The sequence below is a fragment of the Myxocyprinus asiaticus genome, chromosome 8 (assembly GCF_019703515.2).
Source record: "Myxocyprinus asiaticus isolate MX2 ecotype Aquarium Trade chromosome 8, UBuf_Myxa_2, whole genome shotgun sequence".
Taxonomy (NCBI): Eukaryota; Metazoa; Chordata; class Actinopteri; order Cypriniformes; family Catostomidae; genus Myxocyprinus; species Myxocyprinus asiaticus.
In genome coordinates this window covers 37,365,192-37,392,586 of record NC_059351.1, presented here as the reverse complement: position 1 = coordinate 37,392,586, position 27,395 = coordinate 37,365,192, and the positions used below count along the sequence as shown (strand labels likewise).

At 39.4% G+C, this 27,395-nt stretch overlaps 1 protein-coding gene across 2 annotated transcripts in view; it reads left to right on the top strand.

Annotated features, from left to right (window-relative positions):
• Positions 1–11,172: 11,172 nt before the first annotated feature.
• Positions 11,173–27,395, top strand: part of LOC127445445 (vascular endothelial growth factor C-like) — a 91,199-nt gene continuing 74,976 nt past the window's right edge. For both annotated transcript variants that reach the window (XM_051705526.1, XM_051705525.1), the window contains exon 1: positions 11,173–11,598. In XM_051705526.1, the coding sequence (XP_051561486.1) occupies positions 11,488–11,598 (111 nt within the window). In that variant the 5' untranslated portion in view covers positions 11,173–11,487. The remainder of the gene's footprint in view (positions 11,599–27,395) is intronic.

The window sequence follows — 27,395 nt, the reverse complement described above, 5'->3', positions numbered from 1 at the left end:
AAAGCAGAGGCCCTAAAACTGATTCCTGTGGCACTCCATACTTAACTTTTGTTTGATCTGACAATTCCTCTTTTACACACACAATGTGGTAGTGGTCTGATAAATAGGACCTAAACCACACTAATGCCTGTCCACAAATATCAACATAATTCTCAAGCCTATCTTAGAGAATGTTGTGATCTTTGGTGTCGAAGCCAGCACTAAGATCTAAAAGCACTAGTAGAGAAATGCAGCCGCGATCAGTTGTTAAGAGCAAGTCATTTGTAACTCTGATAAGTGCAGTCTATGTACTGTGATGGGGCCTAAATCCTGACTGACATTATTCATATATACCAACAGGGGGTCCTCGACCCTTGAGCCCTCCGCGGTTGTACCGCAGGGGGTCTGAAAATTATTGTTTGATCCACCATTGGTACTTGTAATAATCACTCACACGCAAGCGATAGACATATTTATTTACGTATTTACGTAATTTAATCCATCAACATGGATTAACATTTTTTTACAGTGTATACTCTAATAAACTGCATGCCAAATCTTCCTCATTCTTTTTAATCCTTGATCATATTCATGCATCTTGTGTATTTAGTTATGAACTGATTGGAATGCTAAACACTAGTAAAGCATGACAAAACTGAGCAGAAGCGCGCAGCACAGACCAACCATTCACGTGCCCATGCTCATCACGAGCCGTTCAAAGCACGACACACATCAGGTTCAGCAGCGCTACAGTAGAGGGTCGCGTGAGTAAACGCATCTGCTTTGCATTGGTCGTGCTGTGCGGTTGAGCAGATGACAGCCTACAGTTTATTTTATTATTAGTTGCATTTTGATTTCAGAACAATAGCCTACATGCCTGGTGTAAATAAATAGTTACCACTGAGATTATTAAGCTGGCATGCACGGTCCTTAACGTTACACACACATGTTACTCTCAAAATAACATAATTAAAGGTGCGCTCGGTCATTGTTTTCCTCATTGCCAAGTTTTACTCCTAATGAAATTTAATTTGAAAATATATGTATAAAATGATCACTCACATGAGATGAAGACTCCAAATTAGTAACCTTATAAAATGGTTTTATTCTGCATGGACAGGGTTTGTCTGTCTGTTTTTCTATCTGTCTTTTAGTCTGTCTGTCCGTCTGTCTGTCTGTCTGTCTGTCTGTCTGTCTGTCTGTCTATCTATCTATCTGTCTGTCTGTCTGTCTATCTATCTATCTGTCTTTTCCTTTTATTAAGGAGGGGGTATGGAACAGTGATTAATGAGGACAATGAAAAATTTCACTTTATGTCAGAAAAGTTGCAGACCTCTGCTGTACATTATTTAATGACTATTTTAATAGCTTTGCAATATAAACATCATACAGTATGTACATACAATAATATGGTAGCCTACCATACACATTTTTATAGGCATAAAACACAACACTCAATTTAATACAGTATGTAACAAGGGTCCTGGCTTCGTCTCTCTACCTAGCAAGGGGTCCTCGGTCCGAAAATTGTTTTGAAGACCCCTGATAAATACCATTTCTCTGTAGAAATGAACATAGTTGGGATGACACTTCCTTTTCTAGTATTTTCGACATAAATGGGAGATTTGAGGTCAGTCTATAATTTGCCAACTCTCCAGGATCAAGCTGTGGCTTCTTAATGAGCAGTTTGATAACTGCCAGCTTAAAGTTTCTTGGGACATGCCCTAAGGATAGCGAGGAGTTAATAATATTAAGAAGAGATTCTGAGATTATAGGAAACCCCTCTTTTAAGAGCTTAGTTGGTATAGGATCTAACATACTGTTCGTGTTGTTGCTTTTGATGTTTCAATAAGTTTTTTAGCTCTTCATGACCCCTGACACTGTTTTCTTAGGTGCTGTGGCAGATGATTGCATAATTCCAATTTTATTTCTGATGATTTCAATTTTATCAGTAAAAAAATGTATTACTATTGTGCTGCGATGGAATATCTGGTTCAGTCAAGACTTTATTCCTAACCAATTTAGCCACAGTACTGAATAAACACCTTGGATTGTTGTGGTAATTTTTTATGAGTTTGCTAAAATATGCTGACCTGGCAGCTTTTAGTGCATGTCTGTAGCTAGAGACACTATCCTTCCATGCACCGCGAAATACCTCTGATTTTGTACTCTTCCACTTGTGCTCCATTTTTCAAGCTGTTCTCTTAAGAGCATGAGTGCGATCATTGTACCATGGTGCGGGGCTTTTCTCTTTAATTTCCTTTAATTGAAGGGGGGAGACACTATCAAGAGTGCTAGAGAAGACTGTATTTATATTTTCTGTGACTACAGTACATCAAGTTCTTCTAAACTTTTTGGCTTACTGAGTATTTGAGACAAATCTGGAAGATTATTAGTGAAGCTAACTTTAGTGGTCGAAAGAATAGTTCTACCTGAATGATAACATGGTGTAGATTGAGTGACCTTAGCTAATCGTAGCATACAAGAGTCAAGGTAATGATCTGAGATGCTATCGCTCTGTGGCAAAATTGCTATATTATCAGCATCAACTCCATATGACAGAATTAAATCTAGTGTATGATTATGGCGATGAGTTGGTCCTGTCCCATTTTGTCTGACCCCAAAAGAGTTAAGAAAATCAATATAATTATTTATGTGAATGCTAAAGTCACCAACTATCAAAGCTCTATCCACAGTAACTACTAGATCTGATAAAAACAAATGTGCAAATTCACAGAATATAGCCCAGGTTATCTATATACTGTAGCAAGAGTAAAAGATGACAGAGATTTTTAATTTATATCTGACGATGTCACGTTTCATTGCATTATTAGTTCAAAAGACTTAGGGTGTGTTCACACTTGTAGTTCGGTTCTCTTGGTCCTCTTGGTCCGGACCAAAAAAGAAAATGACACATTTAGTCCTGGTTTGCTTAGCGTTCACACTGGCCTTTTTAACACTGAACCTAACGATACAACACAAAAGGCATCAGGAAAAAGTCACAACCTGATTGGACAGATTTATGACGTATATTTTGCGACGGAACTTTCCGAACATCCAAAACAATGCTGGCTGCTGGGCTAAATGCGCTCGTTATATTTATATATGTATATATGGTGGTATTTTTACCAGCTGAGAACAAACGAAGAGCTAACAAAATGTGTAAAGGAGTCAAAACAGTGCCAGGAATTCCTCCATTGCACACACAAATGAAGATATGCTGCAAGGACAGCTGATGGCGGTTCCGACACCTGTACCGAACTGTAATGGGCAACATAGATCCTATGATGAGAAGAACCAGGTATGCTTGAGGTCAGTATTAGGCAAATTACTAACTGTTTTGGTCCGTTTAGATGTCTTTGGTCCATGTTGCATTCATATATCAATTGAACCGCACCAGAGTTTGTTTGGAAGTGGACCGAGACCCACTATTCAGGTGGTCTCGGTCTGCTTGTTTGGTGCGCACCAAGGTTTGGATGGCAGCGTTCACACTTGTTCAAATGAACCGCACTAACAGAGCAATCGCACCAGAGTTCGTTTTAATCGAACCAAACCTACCAAGTGTGAACACACCCTTAAATTTGTATCCTGTCCCCTGAGTAACATCAAAAACTTCACTGTAAATTGTAGCAACACCTCCTCCTAAACCCTTCACAGGGCTCAGAGAGGAAACATGGAAACAATAAGAACATTTCATCTCTCTATATTAATAATAACTTGACTAGTGATCCTAATCTTATATCATCTCATATTTTTACATTTTATCAAAAATGATATACCTCCTTATGTAACCCTCAAGCTACAACACTTTTCTTTAATCAAATTCAATCTGTAATTCCCAAAATTAGTGAATACAACATCAAGCTCGGCGAGAAACCTTTTACTATGAATGAGCTTTATAATGTTGTGAAAAGTAGATCAAACAATAATCTCCAGGGCCCGATGGCTTACCTTTTGAATTCTATAAAGTCTTCTGGGACTCTGTTAAAGAATGGGGAATTAGCAGAATCAATGAAACAGGGTATCATAACGCTTATACCCAAACCAAATCAAGACTCAAAATACTTAGACAATTGGCACCCCATCACTCTTTTAAATTCAGATTATAAATTATTAGTATCCCTAATAAACTTAAACTTTGTTTAGATAATATCATATCTTGTACCCCATCTGTTTTTTTAAAAGGCAAATCTCCAACAACATTATGCTGATCTTAGATATTCTTCTGAATTGATAAACAAAGAGGCTATAATTTTATTTATTAACTTTTACAAAGCCTTCGACACTGTTGAGCATTGTTTATTTTTTAAGCTTTAAATACATTTGGTTTTGGCAGTGCTTTTATAAACATGATACGCACTCTTAACAATTACATAAATAGTTGTGTCTCTTTAGCTTCTGGAACCTTTGCCCGGTATTTGTCAGGGATGTCCAATTTCGCCTTTACTATTTCTTTTGACTGCAGAATTTCTTAACTTTTTCGTCCAAATCTCAGCCATTTAAGGTATAAAAATTGGTCAAAACACATTTACAGTTAGTCAACTAGTTGATGACGTCTCTTTCTGAGAGATGAGTCACAGGTTTCAGTTGCCTTATGCAATCTTTATCATTTTTCATTGGCTTCTGGTCTTGCATTGAATGCCAGAAAAAGTGAAATTATGTATGTGCATAAATCAGCTAAAAGTTCGGTAAATGGAATTGATGTGAAACTTAGTGTTAAATATCTTGGTATTGACATATGCAAATCAGGTTCTGACTGGCTTTACCCAAACTTTCAACCAAAATTAGATAAAACCAAAAAGATTCTAAATTGCTGGCTGCAGAGAGGCTTAACTGTCTATGGGAGAGTTCTTTTGACTAAAGCTGAGGGTATATCACACACAGTATACCCTGCTCTCTTGCTGTATGTTGATAAAAAATATACAAGTCTATTGATTCTTTGTTGTTCTGTTTTATTTGGAGAAATAAGATGGAATGTTTTCAAAGAAAAGCCCTGATTAGAAGTTATAAGCAGGGTGGTCTTAATGTGTTTGATTTTCAAACAATCAACCAGGTGTTCAAAGTTAACTGGATTAAGAAATGTATTTTTAGTAGGGACTTACCCTGGTTCTGGATTCCCAGTCAGATTTTTGAATGATGTGGTGACCTTATGTTTTTATTGACTTACAATTTTAAATGAAGTAAACTACCTATCAAACTCTAAAATTTTCATAAACAAGCTCTTGATTCCTGGAAGATTGCATTCAATCATAATTTCTTAAAGACAACAAATCACTGTATTTGAAGGAGTGGGTGACACAAAATTTACTTTTTATTACTGATCTTTTTAGTGAACAAGGGGAATTACTTTCATTGGATGAGTTTGTTACTTTAAAGGGTTCAACATTTTCTTTAAAAGTTCAAATTTAAAAGTATTTCACATAGATTAAAATCATTAATTAGAGCACACTTAAGTTATAGGACTTTGTCTAACCACATTCCCATACCTTCAATTAATGGCTTTAATATACTAGATAATAGGTGTAATAATTATTTTATTAGAAATTATCTTCTCTCTGATCATACAAATACCTCTAGAATATGCTCTAAATTGACTATTTTGTATCCAAACTTGAACATGAGTAATTTATGGATTTCTCCTCACAAACTACTTATCCCAAGTAAAATCAGAAAATGTCACTTCAAAATTACTCACAATTATTACCCTTGCAACAAATTCTAAAACAGATTCTTTGAAAATGAATCTTTTTGTAAATCTGAAGTTGAAAGTGTTTTACACTTGTTTTATCATTGTCCCAGCTCTGAATATTTCTGGACAGAACTTGCTGTATAATTGTTTTTGTTTCAAGACCAAATTACAGAAACTATGACATCTCTTTCAGATATTAATTTAAATGAAATTACTTTTGACTATACTTTAATATAGCTTTGTCTTCTGGGTAAATTTCATATTCACAAAGCCAGAGTTATTCATACTAAACCTTTAGAATGTTTTCTGCTGACCCTTTTTGCCACATTAGAGAAAATGTCTAGACCTCTGAATGCCAAAGCATCCAAAACATTTAATATTCTTAAAACTTATTGATGCTGACTACCACCCCTGGAGTCGCAAGTTCGAATCCAGGGTGTGCTGAGTGACTCCAGCCAGGTCTCCTAAGCAACCAAATTGGCCCGGTTGATAGGGAGGGTAGAGTCACATGGGGTAACCTCCTCGTGGTCGCGATTTGTGGTTCTGACTCACAGTGGGGCGCATGGTAAGTTGTGCGTGGATCGCGGAGAGTGGCATAAGCCTCCACATGCAGAGTCTCCGCGGTGTCATGCACAACAAGCCATGTGATAAGATGCGTGGATTGACGGTCTCAGAAGTGGAAGCAGCTGAGACTTGTCCTCTGCCACCCTGATTGAGGTGAGTAACCACGCCACCGCGAGGACCTACTAAGTAGTGGGAATTGGGCATACCAAATTGGGAGAAAAGGGGATAATGAAAAATAAATAAAATAAAAAATCTTAAAACTGTCATAAAGAAAATTTCATTCTTATGTAATGCATTCTGTTTGAATGTGCTTTCATTGTATTTGACTGTGTTGTCCATATGTCCCCATTGTTGCTGTATGTAGTCATCTGTTGCTTGTTGGTATAATAAATAATAGTAATAATAATAAATAAAAACAAACAAACAAACAAAAAAAATATTAAGCCCAGGAAGTGACAGTGGGAACACAACTGGCCCTGGCATGCTCTAGCATGCCCTTTTTTTCAATGTTAAAATACTTTCTCCTATCCCAGCTAAATATGCAGAGACAACAAAAGTCATTCGTAGGTTGATTCCCCCTAAAAGTCTGTTCCGTTTGTTTGAGTATCCTGACCAGCCCAACACAGCATCATTGACCAACCAACTGCATTAGTTCAGGAAACCTTTAAGAATACAATCACAATTTTTGCTATTCCATTGGTTAATGCTAGTGGCACAGAAATCCTGAAAATGTTAGTTTTTCTAATAATTTTGTAATAATAATCTTTGTTCGCACTAAACATGAAGTGCAGATATATTTACATTCCTATACATTTTTTTGATGTCAAAATACTCTATGGATGCAATTTATTACAGACAAACCAAGTGAGGATGCCAAGGAATGCTGGGGAATGCAAGATTAGGTCTGCCCCCTGTGACCTTGCCATCTTATCCTCATCGATCTACCCTGCCCAACTCAGCCGTTGTTTGAAACTCAAGGGACACCGCAAATTCCAGCATTAACAGGGTCCAGCGCTTTCTAAAGCAGCGGCTCCAGTCACAGGACTCCCACACCCATTGTTTCCCAGTTCCGGCAGCAGGAGCAATTCCCAGTGTGTGAAAACAAGCTGTGCACACATATGCAGACAAGCAAAAGTGCTAAACAGTGCTGGGTCACTGTTCCATGAGGACCCTCATAAATTCCTGTGGTGGTGTCTTCCTTTTGGACCACAGACTGACCCAGGCTCTCATAGTTGGCGGCACACAATGAAGCCAGTGGACCTGTGTTTAGTCCAGGTGTAGCGCAAAAGTGTGTTGGGAGGAACTGGAGCAAGATTTACGATTAAAGCACATCTTCAAAGTCAGCTTTTATTTTGATCTCTATGGTTCTCTGCTCTCTTGAGGGTGTTAATGAAAAAGCTATAGAATAGAAACTTAAAAGGAAATTTGCAGGTGATACATTGTTGAGAAATGACTCTCTGAGTTAAAGTGAATTTAAAGCAACATCATTAACACAAATACTTTAGGAGATTTAAGCCCAAGATAACTTATCACATCTTTATAATCGGTTGGCTTCAGTTCCATACTGTAATGATATTGTATTAAGCTTCTAACAGGATATGCATGTTTATCGTCTCTCAGGGTAAACATACACTAGAGAGTTGAAAGCCAATATAAATTTTAATAGTTAAGACACATCATCTGTAATGAGTAGCAAAAAAGGAACTAAATAATGTTAGACAAACCCCTTAGATCAGTCTTGAATTTGTGAAAGTCAGAACTGACAGTTTCTCATAATGAAGACATTACAGATATCCTACATGAAGCTGCACTAATTTCAAAAGAACTTCAGAGAACAAAGCACAAGGAGTGTAAATCTGGACACTAATACCAGATTCCTTGATACGTGTGGGCCAAATGAAGACAAAATGTGCAAGGATGTAAATTGTCATGCAAAACAAAAGCATGAAAGTTGCAGTCAGCTTCTGTAAAGCTGTCAAAAGTTCCACTGAGGAAATCAAATGCCTTTGACTTCTCAATAAGATGCTATCAGTTGTAGCTAATCTTTTAAAGCAGCTCCAGACTCATGGCTGACAGTGTTTTAACTTCTCTCATGAAATAATGTGTGCATTAATGCCAAAGCAAAAGTGACCTCTGTTAATCTGTATAAAACCAGCCTGAACCTTGGCCTTTTAGTCTTAGACCAATCAAAGCATTCAGGGAAGCATAATGAGACACTGTTCATGTGCAAAGAGAAGGCCAAGTAAGCAGGCAAAGGTACTGGCCACTGCCAAGTATATGCATGATGAGCCTTTGGTAGTGATTGTAACATGAAAACTAAATCTCCAATATAGCAAGTGAATTGCAATGCTATATTATATCCTCAGCCTTAACAATAACCTTATTTACATTTTCAGTAATAATTTGGTAAAAAAAAATTATTTCTAAGACTTTATTTAATGGGAAACAAATTTGGTTTCTCTCTATTGCAATAAAACATGCATTGTTTTCATATAAGTATTTAATAGTGGCATGGTTAATTATGGTTATGGTTAATTAGTTTATCATTCCCAAATCCTTTACCTTTGAGTCTATTCAAAATATACCATAAGTGTTAACACTGAATGCTTTTGACAGATAGTGCATGTTCAGCCTGCTACTTGAAGTAGTATTTGAAGAGATCATGAAATTAAAAGCAACCATTTGACAGTGTTGATTGGAACAGTGACTGAAGGGGGACTTGCATTCCACAGCATTAGAAGAGCAATTGGTGAACTTGAGGACTAAAGACCCCCTATGGAAAAGAACCCTCCAGAAGAATTAAAACCTCCCCAAAAGCAACTCACTTATTTTACTGTTAAATTGAGCACAGATTGGTGACTTTAACTGTATATCATGCTTTTTTGGGGTGGCAGTGGCTTATCTCAATCTCAATTTGTCATCAGAATGGATGAATGGAAATATTTTGAATGGAAGAACCTTGAATGGGCATCACAGGAACTGTGCTTGATTGGTTTAACTCCTATCTCTCAGGTAGGTCCTTCAAGGTAGCCTGGAGAGGTGAGGTATCCAAGCCACATCAGCTACTTACTGGGGTACCTCAGGGATCAGTGCTTGGGCCTCTTCTCTATATACACAACATCACTGGGACCCATCATTCAGGCACATGGTTTCTCTTACCACTGCTATGCTGATGACACGCAACTCTACTTGTCTTTCCAGCCCAACGACACCACAGTGACTGCTCGAATTTCTGCCTGCCTGGCAGACATCTCGGCCTGGATGAAGGAGCACCACCTGCAACTCAACCCAGCCAAGACTGAACTCCTTGTCTTTCCAGCCAACCCTGCTGTTGAACACAACATCACCGTGCAGCTGGGTGCAACTACAGTAACGCCTTCCAAATCAGTCAGAAATCTAGGGGTAACCATCGAAAACAGACTAAATTTCACAGACCACATCTCAAAGACTGCAAGATCACGTAGATTTACACTCTACAATATCAGGAATATAAGACCCTTCCTCTCCGAACATGCCACACAACTGCTTGTCCAGTCACTTGTCATAACTAGACTGTACTACTGTAATGCTCTCATTGCAGGCCTCCCTGCATGTGCAATTAGACCCCTGCAAATGATCCAGAATGCAGCAGCAGGTCTGGTCTTTAATGAACCAAAGAGAGCACGTTACACCACTCCTTGTCTCTCTCCGCTGGTTGATGCACGTATCAAATTCAAGGCTCTGATGCTGGCATACAGAACAGTCACTGGGTCTGCTCCAGCATACCTAAAATCATTTATGCAGAGCTACGTGCCCACTAGAAGCCTGCGGTCGGCTAAGGAACGTCGCCTTGTTGTACCAACACAAAGAGGCACCAAAACACTTTCCCGGACTTTCAGCTTCATCATACCACGTTGGTGGAACGACCTTCCCAACTCCATCCGTGAAGCTGACTCACAATCTGTCTTCAAAAAAACGACTAAAAACACATATTTTCCATGAGCACTTAACCAAAAAAACATTCCTGTTGCACTTTATTCTGTTTTGAATACTATTCTGATGCTAGTAAAACTTTGTAATACAGCACCTTTCATACCACTGTCGCCTTAAGATGATTCGCTTATGTTTTCCTCTTTTGTAAGTCACTTTGGATAAAAGCGTCTACCAAATGAATAAATGTAAATGTAAATGTAATGAATGAATGTTTCGCCATTATTCACATTATTTACAGTACATTACTCAATCCAGTCTCAATGGCCCTGAATTCACCCTACATCTAATTTGCTTTGTTCTTATATACTAGGCTACTACTAATACTTTATTGTTTTCATGTATTTTCATTTTATTTTATATATTGAAATATAAACTGAAATTGGTAAATTTTCAGCATAACACATTTCATTGTCAACAAGGACAGGTGAATCGCGAGTAGTTAATTTGACAATTGAGATTTACACTTTATTAATCTAATCTAAGGGGACGTTCAAACCGAACGTATCATTTCGCTAAAAAAAGATAGATAGATAGATAGACGCAACGCAACGATTGTGACAGAACGCAGGTGTCTCAAGACGCGTTCTTATTTATTTATTTGTTTGTTTACTTATTTTTGACAAGGGTCTAAAAACCGCTGAAAACATAATAAGTCGCAACTGTCAAAGACGTCCGTCTAGCGCATGTTTCCATGAAAAAAAACATTGGAGACGACGGACGCAAAAACGAGTTCGATGTGAACGGCCCCTAACTGTAATGATTTAGTTAGCGCGCTCGTGCGTAAAATGCGCACACAGAGTTTGGCGCACTGTAGTCGCATTTGTTAAAAAAAAAAAAAACATTATCGACTGTACGGTGATAAAAACCACACCAGAGAAAGCGCGCGTGCCATGACTCATACTCCTCTCTTGATGTCTCGGAATGTGTATAACAGCGACCGGAGAGGCAGACTCAAGGGAAAACGGAGAGGGGGAGGAGAAGAATCCAAAGTGAAAACGCCGTGAAATTGCATAAAAGATGCCACTGAGCACTCAGCGCACTTCCACACCGATCTCTCTCCGCACGGACTGGATGTTCGGAGCCGCTTGTGAAGGGAAGAGCTTCCAGACAGTGCATTCCATGGACCAGTATCTCAACAACTATCCTTTCTTAACATGTTGGATGTGTATTATGTTAGTTGAAGGACAGAGTTTTGTTGAAACCTGCTGCTGAAAGCTGCAACGTGAAAAAGAGGAACTTTCAACAGACTGCTCAGACTTCTGAGATTTTTCTTTCTTTCTAAAATGCACTTATTTGGAATTTCTGTCTTCTGTATTGCATTGCTGTATGCAAACCTTGCTTTGGAGTCAAGTCACGAATACTACGATTATGAAGAAGATCAAGCGGATGCCCTGGTAAGCACTGGCAAGTTCTTGTGTCATTATAAAAGTAGGGAAATGTGTTTAATGAATCATTTATTAAATGCCCTTGTTGCTGATTTGTTGACCTTGGTTTCGATTTTCACATGTTAAATGTATCTAGAGTCAGCTTGAAGGAAACCCAAGCTATATATTTGTTAATTTATTGTCAAACTGTCTACTGAAGTTTGAAGCATTGGGATAAATATATCAACACATCTTTCCAACACATCTTTGTTGTATCCAGGGATATCAATGGCATCAGGCTGTTGTGATACTTAACCTATATATTCAAGTTTAGAATACTGGTTGATTTCTTAAAGGTCATTTTACATAAACATATTAATGGAATTTGTAAGTCTAAGAGTTATTAGAAAAGGAGATTATTTGAGAGCACAATTGTATTGCCATAAACAGTGGAAGCAGGTGTCATTGGGTCAGCAACTTTATGTGGGAGAAAGAGGGAGAGACTTCAGGAGAAAGAGATGTAATCTTAAACACGTGTCCATTTGATCATGCAATACACTTAATTAGTGGGATTAACGTGGCTACTAGTTTTTATTCCCCCAGGAGCTCCAAAGTGGCCTGTCTGCACACAAGAGAGATGATGTCTATTAATGATGAGGATTAAAAATTAAAAATCAGAATCTTGGTCTCTGTACTGCTTTTGGCTTACACGCCCACCAGCATTATGTTTAAAAATACACAGCCATTACACACACAAATACTCTGACACAGCATTCTGATTTGGTACACAGCAGTAGAAGACTCTATGGAATATTATTATGTACAGTATATAAATGATACCATATGCTATACACTGCAATGTGGACATCTTGAAAATATCTTGAAATGCTTCCCATCAGTAATGTGTGACATGGGCCATCCACTGATCATGACTGCATAAAATTAGACACACTTTGTTTTCACTGCTCTCTCAAACTCATCTGGGTCACTGTGAAATTCAATGGTTATTAAGATTCATTTAGCTGGAATTCACAGAGAGAAAAGTAAGTTGACCCTAACTGTGACAGCAACAACATAAAAAATCCTGGTGAATTCCTAATGGTTTATTTTCAGTCCATTTTTGTCTTGTGCTTATGCCATGGAATTGAATAATTGTTCTGTAATGCACATGTGGCTGTACAGAATGTGAATATATGGGATTGGCGACTCTGATAGCAATGTTGGTCCTCAATAATTCACTGGCATCAGTCAGTGCTCAGCTAATATACTGACCTTATTTCTTTCCCTTGGACATTTCATTCATGGCTATCTCTCATCTGTTGGGCAAAGCTGTCCTGTAAATCATGAGTAATTTTAAATCATGTCTTTTTACATATATACTATACTTATCGTCAAGTAAGTCTCTCCCTGTGTCGCCTGGGAAATGTGGGTGCTTGGTCTGAACACATATGGTGTTGGACCCACTGATTTGTAGTCTTAAAGGGATAGTTCACCCAAAAATGAAAATGATCTCATCATTTACTCACCCTCATGCAATCACAGATGTGTTTGATTTTCTGTCTTCTGCTGAACACAAACAAAGATTTTTTAGAAAAATATCTCAGCCCTGTTAGTCCATACAGTGCAAGTGAATGGTGGCCAGAAGTCTAAGAAGTAATACATATGACTCCAGTGGTTAAATCCATGTCTTCAGAAGTGATACGAATGGTGTGGGTGAGAAACAGCTCAATATTTAAGTCCTTTTTTACTATAAATCTGCACTTTAAAAACAGTCCTCCTATGCGTGTTCACGAGAGGTCTTCTTCTTTTGTTTTCTGCCGATTCACATTCTTCGTGTATATCACCACCCAATGGGCTGTTGTGCAACTATGATTTATTTATTATTTTTCTTTCCTTCATCCCTCCCTTTTTTCTCCTCCCTGCGCAGTAGGTGGTGATGTGCACAAAGAATGTGAATCGCCAAAAAACAGAAGAAGAACTCGGTCCTCTCTTGAATGCGCAAAGTAGGGCTGTTTGAAAGTGGAGATTTATATTAAACAAGGACTTAATGATCTTTTTCTCCCACACCTATCATATCACTTCTGAAGACATGGATTCAACCACTGGAGTCTACTTTTATGCTGCACTTATGTGCTGTTTGGAGCTTCAAAGTTCTGGCTACCTTTCACTTGTATTGAAGGGACAGACAGAGCTGATATATTTTTCTAAAAATCTTCATTTGTGTTCAGCAGAAGGAATAAAGTCATACACATCTGGAATGGCACGAGGGTGAGTAAATGATGAGAGAAATTTCATTTTTGGATGAACTATTCCTTTAAAGGTTAAGCTACAGACTTAACCTCATTCACAGGGACTGCCATGTCGGTGGGATTTTTTATTATTAGCCACTATACAGTATGTTGCAATTCTCCTGTGAGACACTGGTTTGAGTAAGCATTATATTTCAGTCTGCATGACTGTGTCTTATTTCTAATGATGAATTCTTGAAGAACAACCACCCATGAAAAAGCACCTCTAGCCATAGGAAAAAAAAATACACACAATTTCTTTCTCTCACAAAAAGAGTTTTCTTTATTTTATTTTGAGAGAACCACTTGCTTGTTTATTTGTATTCCCTGGTGATATCTGAGGGATTCCCCAGGGACATCGTCTCCATTTGTACTTCCCAGGTAAGAAAGTTAGCACAGGTGGAACCCGATTACTCACGTCTGCCTCTCTTATCTTCCCCACTCTAATAGCTGATCCTCCTGCCAGCACTTCTCATCCTTTAACTTCAGATTTGACTCAGCCACCTTTCAACACTTTCACAACTTTAGAGGAGCTTTGCTTTCACCCAGGGGGGAAGGGGTAGTCAGACACCAAGATGATATAAGCAAGAAAACTTGGCAGCAGGGAAGGTCAGCAGTTCAGCCATTCTTTGAATTAGGCAACTGTTGCAAATGGGGTGTTTCAATAGCTGTTACTTTTAAACGTTTAAATGTCATAATTGTAAAATGTGTGCTCCTGTGCATTAGTAAGAACTTGAAATGTTGCATATGGTCTTGAAAAAATGGAGTGGGTGATCTGACATGCAGTGACCCCAACAAGTATTTGAACGCTTAATCCACATTTAAAAATGTATGAATGTCTTTGCATTATATAACAAAATATCAAACCACGTTGCATTTATTTAAAATAAATATGACACAAACACACTTTTCATGCAAAACATTTAGCAAAAAGAATTTAGTTATTGTAGGTCTCAAATGATAAAACAATAGATATATATTGTTAAAAAATAAGTATTTGGACTCTTTCTGGTTGTTAAACGTAGTGTAACATGTAACATACAGTAGTTAATGTGATGAACTACTGTATACCTGTGGTTACTTTGCTAGGACGCCTGTGTGAACTTGAGTGGACTTTATTTCCTACGTCCACTAAAAATCACCTTGAGACCAGTTAAAAGTGATTAAAAAAAATGGCTTTGAGCTCTGGCATCTTTTGATGACGGATGCCAGTTGGTTTGACATTTTATTCTCTATGCAATGAAAAGTATTTTTAGTGTGACTTAAGTGTCCGTATACTTTTTGGGGGCCACTGTACATATTTAATTAAATCAAAATGCACTTTAGATGAGGCTGTTGTGGCAATAGTTAGTGTGTATTGTACATGCACAACCAACTAAAGATTTGACAGGCTCCCACAGTCCTTCTCTTCTCATTCAGTCCCTCACTCTCACACAGACAGACACAGGAATGCACAGGAATGTTCAGTTCAGTCCTTTCTCTCTAAAATCTGGAATGATAGTACATTTGATTTGAGTTGAATAAATGTGAGACTGCTACTTTCTTTGCTGTCTGTAAACTGGTTATTTGGATGTATCTCAGTCCCCTCCAGCGGAGGAATTTAACTGACTGTTGCACAGCAGTTTGCATGAAACAGCTGGGAGACTGAGATTCTTCATGGTGCTTGTGTTTTGCCCTTTTTGCAGATCTGAGCCTGCTTTTGCAATTTCCTCTGCATGGAGAAGCATTAAAATGTGTGTTAGAGCAGAAAATTCCAGATCAATGAAAATGGGTTTTATTACCTACAGTACCTTCTTTTAGGAACCTTTTTATCGCTCACATTGTAGCCATTGTGTGGGCCACTCTAGGAGTGTGAACTGTAGGACTAGGCCTGAATCAATATCTTAAAGGAATAGATCACAAGAAAAAAAAAAAAAAAAGACATTTCTGTCATTATTTATGAAAATTTAGATACATTGATTACAGCATGTTACTTTAGCGATAAGTTTTTGAGGCATCGATATTAGTTGACATTTAAATTAGAAGCCTAATTTGTGTGTTTCACAGTTCACGGTCAGTTGGCTTTCCGTTTAATGTAGTCAGGTGTAATAGTTTTGGGAGGGTGATATAATATTTACTGTACTTAACACTGAAGGACATGCTGATGCTGTGCTGGTGGCAGACTGGCAGTCCAAAGTTGTGAATCTAGTCACCATACACACAGAAGCTATGAAGGTTTTTGTACTTCTTCAAGAATGAACAAAGTGACGTTGAAGAGTTTACAGGTTAGTTTATGAAACTGGTGTAACTGCGCAAACTGAACAATTAGAAATGGTGAAGTTTCTTATGCAATTTCTCTGTATGTAGCCTTGAATAGGTTTCATGCAAGCTGTCAAATTAAAAAAAAAAACATACTTGTAACTGAAAATGCATTGTGTAGTTTATCTGAAAGATATACAGTATATACACAATATACTGTATCATCCAGTGATGGCTAGAGTAAATAATCCATGTCCTTTTTTTTAATGATTTGGATTGAATTTAATGGAAAACTATGCAAGTTGCACTCCGTGGCACTGCAGAATTTTGATGCATCCTTTGGAGTCGTAGCCGGGCAACTGTCGGCGGCAGTGTGCATACCTTCATAGAAAATAATTTTTTTACATTTTTGAATGCACCATGTCGTCCACCAGACACGTCTGGTGTGCAACCCCATTTAAGTTACCGTGCTGCTCACACTTTACTAAAGTTATATTGAGAAATATGTATGAAGAGACAAAAAAGATTGTGCAACAATTAGCCCTATTTATATCTGAATACAATTCTGATTATCGGCATCCATACCAAGCATACTGATTTCCATAAAATAGCTGTGGATAGTGCCTCACTTTAAGGCTTAAAAAAGCACCCAAGTGTCATAAAAGTACTTTATGCAACTCTATTCCAAAATTATTCATATTCCAAGTATTTGGAAGTGATATGATTAATATGTATGATGAACAGACCCATATTTAAGTCGTTATTCACTCTCAGATTAAATCAATGGTCAGCATATTGGTTCTTGTGTAATGACGTCATGACGTTTGGTAAAAAGATGCACAGTGAGGTATAATGGTTTGAACCAATGAGGTTTAATGTTATTCACATGTGGATATATTTGATTTGGGCTTTGTTGAATATGTGGATATGACCACTCTTACAGGCATGCTGCATGTTGTGTAGAAACCTTGCTCTGTTTTCTGAAAACTCTCACTAAAAAGTTTGATTCAAAACCAATATATCATCCTACATATTTTATGCACTAAGTGTTATCACTTGTGGAAATGAAGTCAAGAGATTATTACATTAGTTTAATTATGTGTCATGTGGCTTTTATTACAGTATGACACTGCATGTAATCCCCACTACTTGTCATCATTGTATTCTGTAATTAATATATAATGTTGCTAGGTGATCTTTCCAGGTACCAAAGGGTTCTTAGGTTTAAGGATTAGTGCCTTGGACATATTAGAGTTTCCTTTAAACTTTAAGTAAGATGTGCTCTCCACATGCCAGGACCTGTACTTACTGCTCACTGACAGGATGCTGCTTAAACCATATAAATGTTGCTCTTGACAGTTTCTGTCCAGACTGGGTACTTGCTTCATACAATGATGTTTTGAGTATGTCAAATCAAGAACTACATCCTCTGGCCCCTCTATATCTGCATAGTTTTTAAGTGTGCCTACAGGGAGTTTCGTGAGGATTTTGTGTGGAGCTCTGTTATGTTTTGGAAAGCTCAAGAATTGGGTTACAAAACATTAAGCCTAATATCCCTGTGGTCTTATTGAGTAGTGGGCAATCCTCCAGGCTAATAGCTTTATTGCACCACAGAAATCTTAACCAAGTGCACATCAGAAGTGCACAGTAATTGCATCCTGACACATGCCTGCCTGCACACGTGAAATAGATCAGACCAAGAAAGGTTTTTTCCTTAAAAGAGGAAGAGAGGTTCTGATGAGACTGAAACCATTCAATGTGGAGATGCAAGCTCTGTATTATCTGAGCCAATAAGCTTAAGAACTTGACTTCATCTAAAATATTGGACTTAAGATCACATATTTCTCTGGGTTGCTTTATGCTCCAGTTCAAACCACAAAAGCATCTGTAAGAGAGACAATGCCATTGCACAAAATAGTGTGGTACAACCAATACAACACAAAATCAGATAAATGTATCATAAATAGTAATTAGGACTTTAGTTATATCTTGTAAGTTGCATTTAGAAGACAAATGCAATGTTTTTGAATGTGCTCATCCAGACACTGACAGTGACTATGTTTACATGTACACCAATACTCTGATTATTGCAATAATCAGAGTATAAGGAATAATTAGTTTAAGATGTTTACATGATTTGGGCAAATCTCTTCAATCCAGTTTACATGCTACTTGGCAATACTCTGATTATTCACTGAGAAATGTGATGTTTTTATTAAATAATATTAAAAAAAATCTTGTTGCAAATATGTATTTTAAATACAGTTGGGCATGAGGAAAATTAGTCAGTCAATTTGTGAGTCTTTTTGAAGGATTTATTAAAAGAACCGGTTAATAAGAGTCTGTAATGATGAGTCAGCAGAGTTGAGATCCATGTGCAGCTTTTAATAACAATAAACGTAGTAATATAGACAGGCAGAGGTAAATCACCAGCAGCAGTAATATCAAAGGCAGTCCAGAAGGATATTCAATAACTCAATAACAATCACTGGTTAAATCCAGATAACCAAGGCAGTAATAGTAGGCAGGCAGCAACGGATCAAAAACAGGGTAAACAGTCCAGGATAATACACAGGAAATGCAACAAACTCAGAAAATGCTCAGAAATGTCAGCCTGGACAAAACAAGACTTTGCAATGACAGCGAGTGAGAGTGAGACTTAAATAGCTGCATGAATTGGAAACAGGTGAACAGGTAATCATTGACGGGTACGGGGATTATGGGAAATGGAGTCCAGAGAGTTAAAGTCAATCCCCAGAGACCAATGGTCCCATTAGACCAATGGGACCAGAGCAGATCAGGCAGACGGCCAGGAGATCCAGAAGACCAGAGTGGATCAGGCGGCTGACCAGGAGACCCAGGAGGCCATCTCAGGGTAGGGACTGGATCAGAAGACCTGGTTGATGACCACAGAGCTGAAACAGAGTCAGGAGGCCTGGGTGATGACCCCAGATTGGAGACTGGAGCCATGTAGGACTCTGAGGGCGGAGCCGTGGTAGGCGGAGCTGTAGGAGGCTTGAGAGGTGAAGCCATGGAAGGCTGAGTCGTGGCAGACTCGAAGGGTGAAGCCGTGGAAGGCGGAGCCATGGGAGGCTCGAGGAGCAGAGCCGTAGAAGGCGGAGCTGTAGGAGGTTTGAGGGGCGGAGCCATGGAAGGCGGAGCCGTAGGAGGCTCGAGGGGCAAAGCCATGAAAGGCAGAGCCGTGGCAGGCTCGAGGGGCAAAGTTGTAGAAGGTGGAGCCTTGGCAGGCTTGAACGTTGAAGCCGTGGAAGGCGGAGCCGTGGGAGGCTTGAGGGGCGAAGCCGTGGAAGGCTCGAGGGGCGAAGCCGTAGAAGGCGGAACTGTGGTAGGCTCGAGACTAAGAGTCCAGGATGCCTGGGAAATGACCTCAGAGGTCACGAACCTGAGCAGAGTCTCGGGAGTGACCTCTGTGGTCATGAGCATGGACAGAGACTCAGGAACGATCTCTGTGGTCTTGGGCATGGACAGAGACTCGAGAACGACCTCCGTAGTCGTGCATATGGGCAGAGACTCGGGAATGACCTCTGTGATCGTGGATATGGACAGAGACTCGGGAACGACCTCCGTGGTCGTGGGCATGGACAGAGACTCGGGAACAACCTCTGTGGTCGTGAACATGGGCAGAGACTCAGAGACGTCCTCTGTGGTCGTGAACATGGGCAGAGACTTGGAAACGATCTCTGTGGTCGTGAACATAGACTGAGACTCGGAGACGACCTCTGTGGTCGTGAACATGGGCAGAGACTTGGAAACGACCTCTGTGATCATGAACATAGGCTGAGACTTGGAGACGACCTCTGTGGTCGTGAACATGGGCAGAGACTTGGAAACGACCTCTGTGGTCATGAACATAGGCTGAGATCTGGAAACGACCTCTGTGATCGTGAACATAGGCTGATACTTGGAAACGGAAGCCTTTCTCCTCCTCCTCCTCCGGGAGGCTGAAATTGGTTGTGCAGGCTCTGGGATGAACGAGGCTGGCAACTCAGTCTCTGGGACGGACGAGTCTGGCAACGCTGGCTCTAGGACGGGCGAGGCTGGCAACGCTGGCTCTGGGACGGGCGAGACTGGCAACGCTGGCTCTGGGACGGACAAGGCTTCCAGCTCATTGGCCATGGCAGGCATGGGCGTTGACTCGTTGGCCATTGCTGTGACATGGCATGGAGCAGGCTGAGGTTTGGCTGTGACATGGCATGGAGCAGACTCAGACGTGGCTGTGATATGTCATGGTGCAGGCTGAGATTTGACTGTGACATGGTATGGAACAGGCTGAGGTTTGGCTGTGACATGGCATGGAGCAGGCTGAGGCGTGGCTGTGACATGGCATGGAGCAGGCTGAGGCGTGGCTGTGACATGGCATGGAGCAGGCTGAGGTGTGGCTGTGACATGGCATGGAGCAGGCTGAGGCGTGGCTGTGACATGGCATGGAGCAGGCTGAAGCATGGCTGTGATATGGCATGGAGCAGACTCAGGCATGGCTGAAACATGGCATGGAGCAGACTCAGACGTGGCTGTGATATGTCATGGTGCAGGCTGAGATTTGACTGTGACATGGTATGGAACAGGCTGAGGTTTGGCTGTGACATGGCATGGAGCAGGCTGAGGCGTGGCTGTGACATGGCATGGAGCAGGCTGAGGTGTGGCTGTGACATGGCATGGAGCAGGCTGAGGCGTGGCTGTGACATGGCATGGAGCAGGCTGAAGCATGGCTGTGATATGGCATGGAGCAGACTCAGGCATGGCTGAAACATGGCATGGAGCAGACTCCGGCGTGGATGTGACAAGGCGTAGAGCAAGTTGAGGTTTGGCTGTGATACGACATGGGAAAGGCTGAGGTGTTGCTGTGACATGGCATGGAACAGACTCAGACGTGGCTGTGACATGGTGTGGAGCAGACTCAGACATGGCTGTGACATGGCGTAGAAGACTTAGAATCCAGGATCGGGATTGAGAGAGGAGGCTCCCCCGAAGCGAGTGTTTCGAGTACTAGCCTCACATATACCTCCCCGTGTAGTCTCCGGAGTCTGGCAGTTCCTTCCACTGGCGTGCTGTGAGTCCGATCCGGTATATGGATTTCAGCATCAAAACCAGTGTGGGCAGCAACGGTGGAAAAGAAATGGGAGTACTCCCTTATTGATAAGTGTGCCTGGCTTAATTGAACGAAGGATGCTGCTATATCCATAGTGTGGTGAATTGTTCTAGCTGAGTCCGGGTGTGCTGCTGGGTTTGATGAAGGATCTTAGACCTCGGTGGTTAGTTGTAAAAAGCCGCTGGATCGGTTTGTGGTGAAGTCTTCTGTAATGATGAGTCAACGGAGTTGAGATCAATGTGCAGCTTTTAATAACAATAAACGTAGTAATTCAGACAGGCAGAGGTAAATCATTAGCAGCAGTAATATCAAAGGTGGTCCAGAAGGATATTCAATAACCAGGCAAGAGGTCGGGGCAGGCAGCAGACAATCACAGGTTAAATCCAGATAAACAAGGCAGTAATAGTAGGCAGGCAGCAACGGATCAAAAACAGGGTAAACAGTCCAGGATAATACACAGGAAATGCAACAAACTCAGAAAACGCTCCGAAATGTCAGCCTGGGCAAAACAAGACTTTGCAATGACAGCGAGTGAGACTTAAATAGCCTCATGAATTGGAAACAGGTGAACAGGTAATCATTGACAGGTACGGGGATTATGGGAAATGGAGTCCAGAGAGTTAAAGTCAATCCCCACGTGATGGAGCCCTCTGGTGGTGAGCGGGAGGAACAAAGGCGAGATTCATAACAGTGATTCGACTACACTGGATGCGCTGTCTGTTTTGATACACTAAAAAGAATCGGTTCATAAGAGTCATTTGTTTGTCGGACTACACTGGATGGGCTGTCTTTTTTGATTCACTAAAAAGAATAGGTTCATAAGAGTAATTTGTTTGTCAGATTACACTGGTTACTATGTCTGTTTTGTTTCACTAAAAATAATTGGTTCAGAGTGGAAGAAATGCGATTAAAGCATTTACATGCCAGTATATAGCGAATAAAATAGGAGTACTCCACATATCTTACTGCGATTATCATTACTCTGATTATTAGCATAATCACAATATCACAACTGCAATATTCTGTTTACACGAGCAACAGTTTAATCGCAGTATTGCCTTAATCGCATTGTAATCGCATGATGAGGGTGCATGTAAACGTAGCCAGTGTCATCCACTATTATCCACTCTGTGTTGTATCCAATGTTAGCTCATTTTAATGGGTCTAGCAGGCAGCAGGCTAAAGCCTGGAAAAATAATTTATATGCGGATGGTCTAGTCTCAAAAGCGCATGCATTTGTGCATTAGCGTGTGTACAGTGTCCAGCGGCTGGCTTAGAATAATATGAGTGGCCTTAATATAGCATTCATGAGGCCCATAGTGCAGCACTCTACCTCTGGGAGCATCTCAATAGCTTCAGGAATAGATTAGGATTGTTTATCTGAAATGTGGAAAGGTTGAATGTCGAAGAGGGTCTCAGTTACTCTTGTGGGCAGACCTATTCTCCAAGGAATCAGTTCTCCTTAGGTCAAGGAGTCAAAGCTTGCAGTCAGTTCTAAAGTTTCTAGGAGATCATTAGAGTCATTAGCGGGTTAATGATATCTCAGATCATCTTCCTCTCATTCTGAATGTCTGCTCACACAGCCCCAGACATGCCCTCAGCAGCAGACTTCAACTACATCATTCAAGTCCAGTGAGCACAGCACCATACTACCTTGCTCTCAACTCCAGAGTGTCCACAGCAGGGGCTTTTCCCCCCTTGAGTTCAGTGATCATCTGTGATGTTCTACAATATCGTATGATACATCCGAGTGAGAGCATTTGGTCTTTTTCACTATAACTTTAATCTTTAGTACTGTTTGTCTGTACTATATAAACAGGGTTGGGAGGGTTACTTTTGAAATGTATTCCACTACAGATTACAGAATACATGCTGTAAAATGTAATTTGTAACGTATTCCATTAGATTACTCAAGGTCAGTAATATATTCTAAATACTTTGGATTACTTCTTCAGCACTGGTAGATTTTTTCTCTTGTTTTGACTATAAAAACTCTGCCGGTACAGTAAGACAAAATACACATGTTAAAAATACATTCTCTGAAAAACCTAAATATCTTATGCAGTATTGTTTCTAAATCAAGGTAAATCTAATTGATCTTGTTTTAAGGATATTTTTACAGGAAAACAATACAAAAATTATTATCAAGAATATGATTTTTGCCCTAATATCAAAGGTCTTATTAGAAAAAAAGAAATGATGATCCAACGTGAATTTACTTGATAACATTTTTTTATCATGCCTGGTAACATGTGTATGTAAAATGGCTAGAAATAGCATTTTAACCTAGCGTAAAGCTGACAATTTACACAAGGTTTATTTCTATTTCTTCTACTCCAAACTTACTTCAAACTTACTTCTCTGTCTGCTCGTATGAATGTAACACATCATAAGAAAGTGTTTCACCGCTGTTCAAATGCACTTTGGATCACATCATTTATATGTATAAATGTTTTCCATCTGAAAGGACTAAATATTAAATGAAACAAATGACAATAAAATGCAAAGTAATCTCTTCAGTAATCAAAATACTTCTTGAATGTAACTGTATTCTAATTACCAATGATTTAAATTGTAACTGTAGTGGAATACAGTTACTTAGATTTTGTATTTTAAATACGTAATCCTGTTACATGTATTCCGTTACTCCCCAACCATGTATATAAACTATATACTTTAGAATGAAAAAATAAATAGGGTTATTCACTTTTAATAGGGAGGAGAACATGTTTTCAATATCTTTGTTGTTGATGTCAGAGGTTGTGTATCCAATCAAACTCTGTCAGTTTGGCACAATTTCATCTGCCACTTGGTAGAATCTAACCAAATTAGGCAGACGCCAACATGGACAGGTTGTGTGACATCCCTGCATTCTCCAAATACATGTTCTCTTGCAGCGAGGATAAATGGGGTTTAAGCCGACAACTGTTTTGTGTGTGTGTGTGTGTGTGTGTGTGTGGTTATGTTTTGTTGATAATTTTGCATGTCATGTTAATAATTTGGCATATTGTTGGTCATACGCAGTTCATGGTAATATGCAAATATATTTTATTTTTGTTTTATGTTTCACAGAAAGTTTTGTTTATTTGATGAAGATTTTTGATACTGTGTTGGGTCACAGCTTGATTTAAATTCTAGGTCCGGAGGCAAAACTAGTTTAGAACCACTGATATAATACACAATTGACTGCTTGAGAGGCCTTTGTCTCATCAAAAAGGCATATTTCAGATTCATTCTGAAAAGATTTCAACAAATACTATGTTTGGCTGCATCTATGAATGAAAACAGAACCATAAATATACAAAGACCAGAAATCTGTTTTTTTTATTGTATTTATTAGGGCTGTCAAACGATTAAAATATCATCCAGATGTATTTATCAGTCATCCACACAAAGTTTACCCCACCAACAGAGTTGAACAACAGAAAATGAACACAACTCAATTAAAATTATGTACAAAATATGGTAGTTGTAAGTGTATTTTGACAGGATTTATTCACTTCTTTTTATGGAATTTTGACAGACATTATCTTTCCAGGAGCACAGTGGAATTAAATAGCTCTGGTCATGTGACTATTTGCACCACTCATGCAAAAAAGTCTGCACTGTCATTTACACAATTGTAACCGGTGGGATAAATGGGTTAATTACAGTGTAGATTACCTACAGGGTTCCAGCAATGTCTCTGCATCGTTTCTGCATTGGCTAGTGCACTATCAAACAGAGACACTGTGACAGAACCTCGGAGACAGCAGCAGGGTTTCCGTTAGCCGGTAATCAGTACCGCCGCTGTGCTCCCTATACACATATTACGCAGTCTGCGTAGGGCATCAACTCCCTAGGGGGGCACCAGAAACTCCACCAGCTGCCTTTACTGGCACGTTATACATTATTCAAGGACCCGGTAGAGGTCGCGGAACACAGACGATCACCTCGCGCTCACTCTTTCAGTTCGTACTCACACCGCACCTCGCAACTTTCGTACCGCGCCTCGCAGTGAAAGGCAGGTGTTCAAATGGCAGCTGTCTTGCCGCTGCAATCATGTTATTAAGTTCTGAGCTCTATCTGTGCTTTGCGGGCATGTTTTACTGCTGTGCTACATTGATCAAATGCTTGCCGCAAGTACCCGCATAATGTGTCCCACCATCTGTTTTCCCAACGGTCAATGCATGTTACATTAGCAGCGTTTGTGCAAATTGACTCGCTTCCCATGAACTACGGTTTATTCAAAGGGTCATATTAGGTGTTAACGGCATAAAAAAAAACTGGTGCCGTTAAACGAATTTTGCGTTAACACGTTATTAACATGTTAACTTCGACAGCACTAGTATTTATTTATGAAATCATTGTCAAATTTGTGGCTGAGATGTGTGTAGCAAAAGATTATTGGTTCTTTCTCTTTATTTCATTCTGCGTTAAATTGTGTTCTTAATATTTAAAAATGGAAAAGTCAATTTTATATATATATGCTGCATATGAAGCTGTCAGTTGTGCTAGTTGAAAAGAATCATATTTTGATTGTGATGAAGGCTGAAGTTCTGATTACATTTTAATGAAAAAGTTTAGAAGGGAGGTGTTTTGTAATGGAAATGAAAACTGTATGAACCTGGAAAATATATGAAGTATTTTTGACTCAGGCTAAAGGAATTCATTCAGTGAAACTTTATCCAAAATCGCTCCGGATACTGCTATCAGCTAAGGGTATAAATGCTAAACTCATAGCCATAAAAGGATTTCGTTTTGCCATTGTGTCAGATTCAAGTTTTGTGGTTAGCTTGAGGAAACACTAAGTCATCCGGTGACTGCATATTGCTTCAGGATGTCTGACATGAGCCTTCTCTCTAATGATGCAAATGTGGTAATCATGATGTAGTCGACATCTTCTTTGGGATGATTTGACAAATGTGGAATCCTATCATGTTTTTTTTTTTTTTTTTGCAGTTGACATGGTATCCTGTGTATTTAGCTGCTGTCCATTGTGATTCAATCAATGAGACACTTTCTAGCATTAGTAGTCAAGCATTTTTTATTGGTTAACAGGATATTTTGGCCCATGTTTGGCCACTAAAGTCGCATGCTTCTTTCATCTATTCATAACTTCAAATTAATAATTTTCCTTCAGGGGCCAAATGCAACCCCTTATTTATGTCATTCTCACTTTAACCCAATTAATGAGCCATGCTTTTATTTTTGATGATTTTTAACCCTATTTTTTATTTAATATATTTAAGCTACACATCTTTGAATGTAGTGTATTTAAACTGTATATTAGATTGTTAAATTGAAATTGAAGATCTTTTAGTTAACACATTTTCTGCACTTGCGTGTCCAAAGCAAACTCATTCAGAGATTTGTAAAAACCAGCAACTTGTAAGCTGTCTTTGTGTTTTTTTGTTGTAATTATTTTTGAAGAAAGAAATCACTGAACAGCTGAAATCCACCTCCAGTGCAACATGATCACACTGGAAGTCGGCATGCTGTTTCCGAAAGTTCTGGTATCCCAGGATCGGCAACAGCATGCCAACTCACTGACATGTCCTATCTTCCATCAGACATATTTGCAACGTCTCCACAACAGTTACTTTCCCTCGTGGCATGACTGGTAATGCGTTGTGTCAGTTGCCTGGGAGACCACAGTTCAATCCCCATTCAAACAAGGGGGTAATCACGTTTGTATAAACAATCACAAGCGTGATAAAGAGGTTGCATTTTTATTCCTAACATTGCATTTTGTCTTTACTAATGCTTAGGGTTAGATTTGGGTTTTGGCTGGGGTGTAGATTAAATAAAATAAGCATTTCTTTTCACTGTTTTACACCCTGTACAGCTGAAAACAATTCTATTTACAATTGGCTTCTGGCGACTTCTCTTGGACATAAATGGATGTCACACTTGTTTGTATGCTATAAAACACTTACCACTTTAGCCTCTGGGGGCAGTGTTTTAAAATTTGATCAGCATATACTGATTTCGGCTAAAGAAAAATCAGCACACACTTGCCGATTTTTATGTGAGATGAGGCTGTCCGGTGTCTGTCAGAGCTCTGTTGGTGTTTATTTTGTAAATAATGACTGTCTGACTGCTCATTGTCCACCTTTTTACAAGTCTACTTGCCAAATAAGTAAATAAATGGGCATGAAGCATTGATTTGCATTAAAATTATTTTTTATTAGTTTACTTGTAGAGGTCAC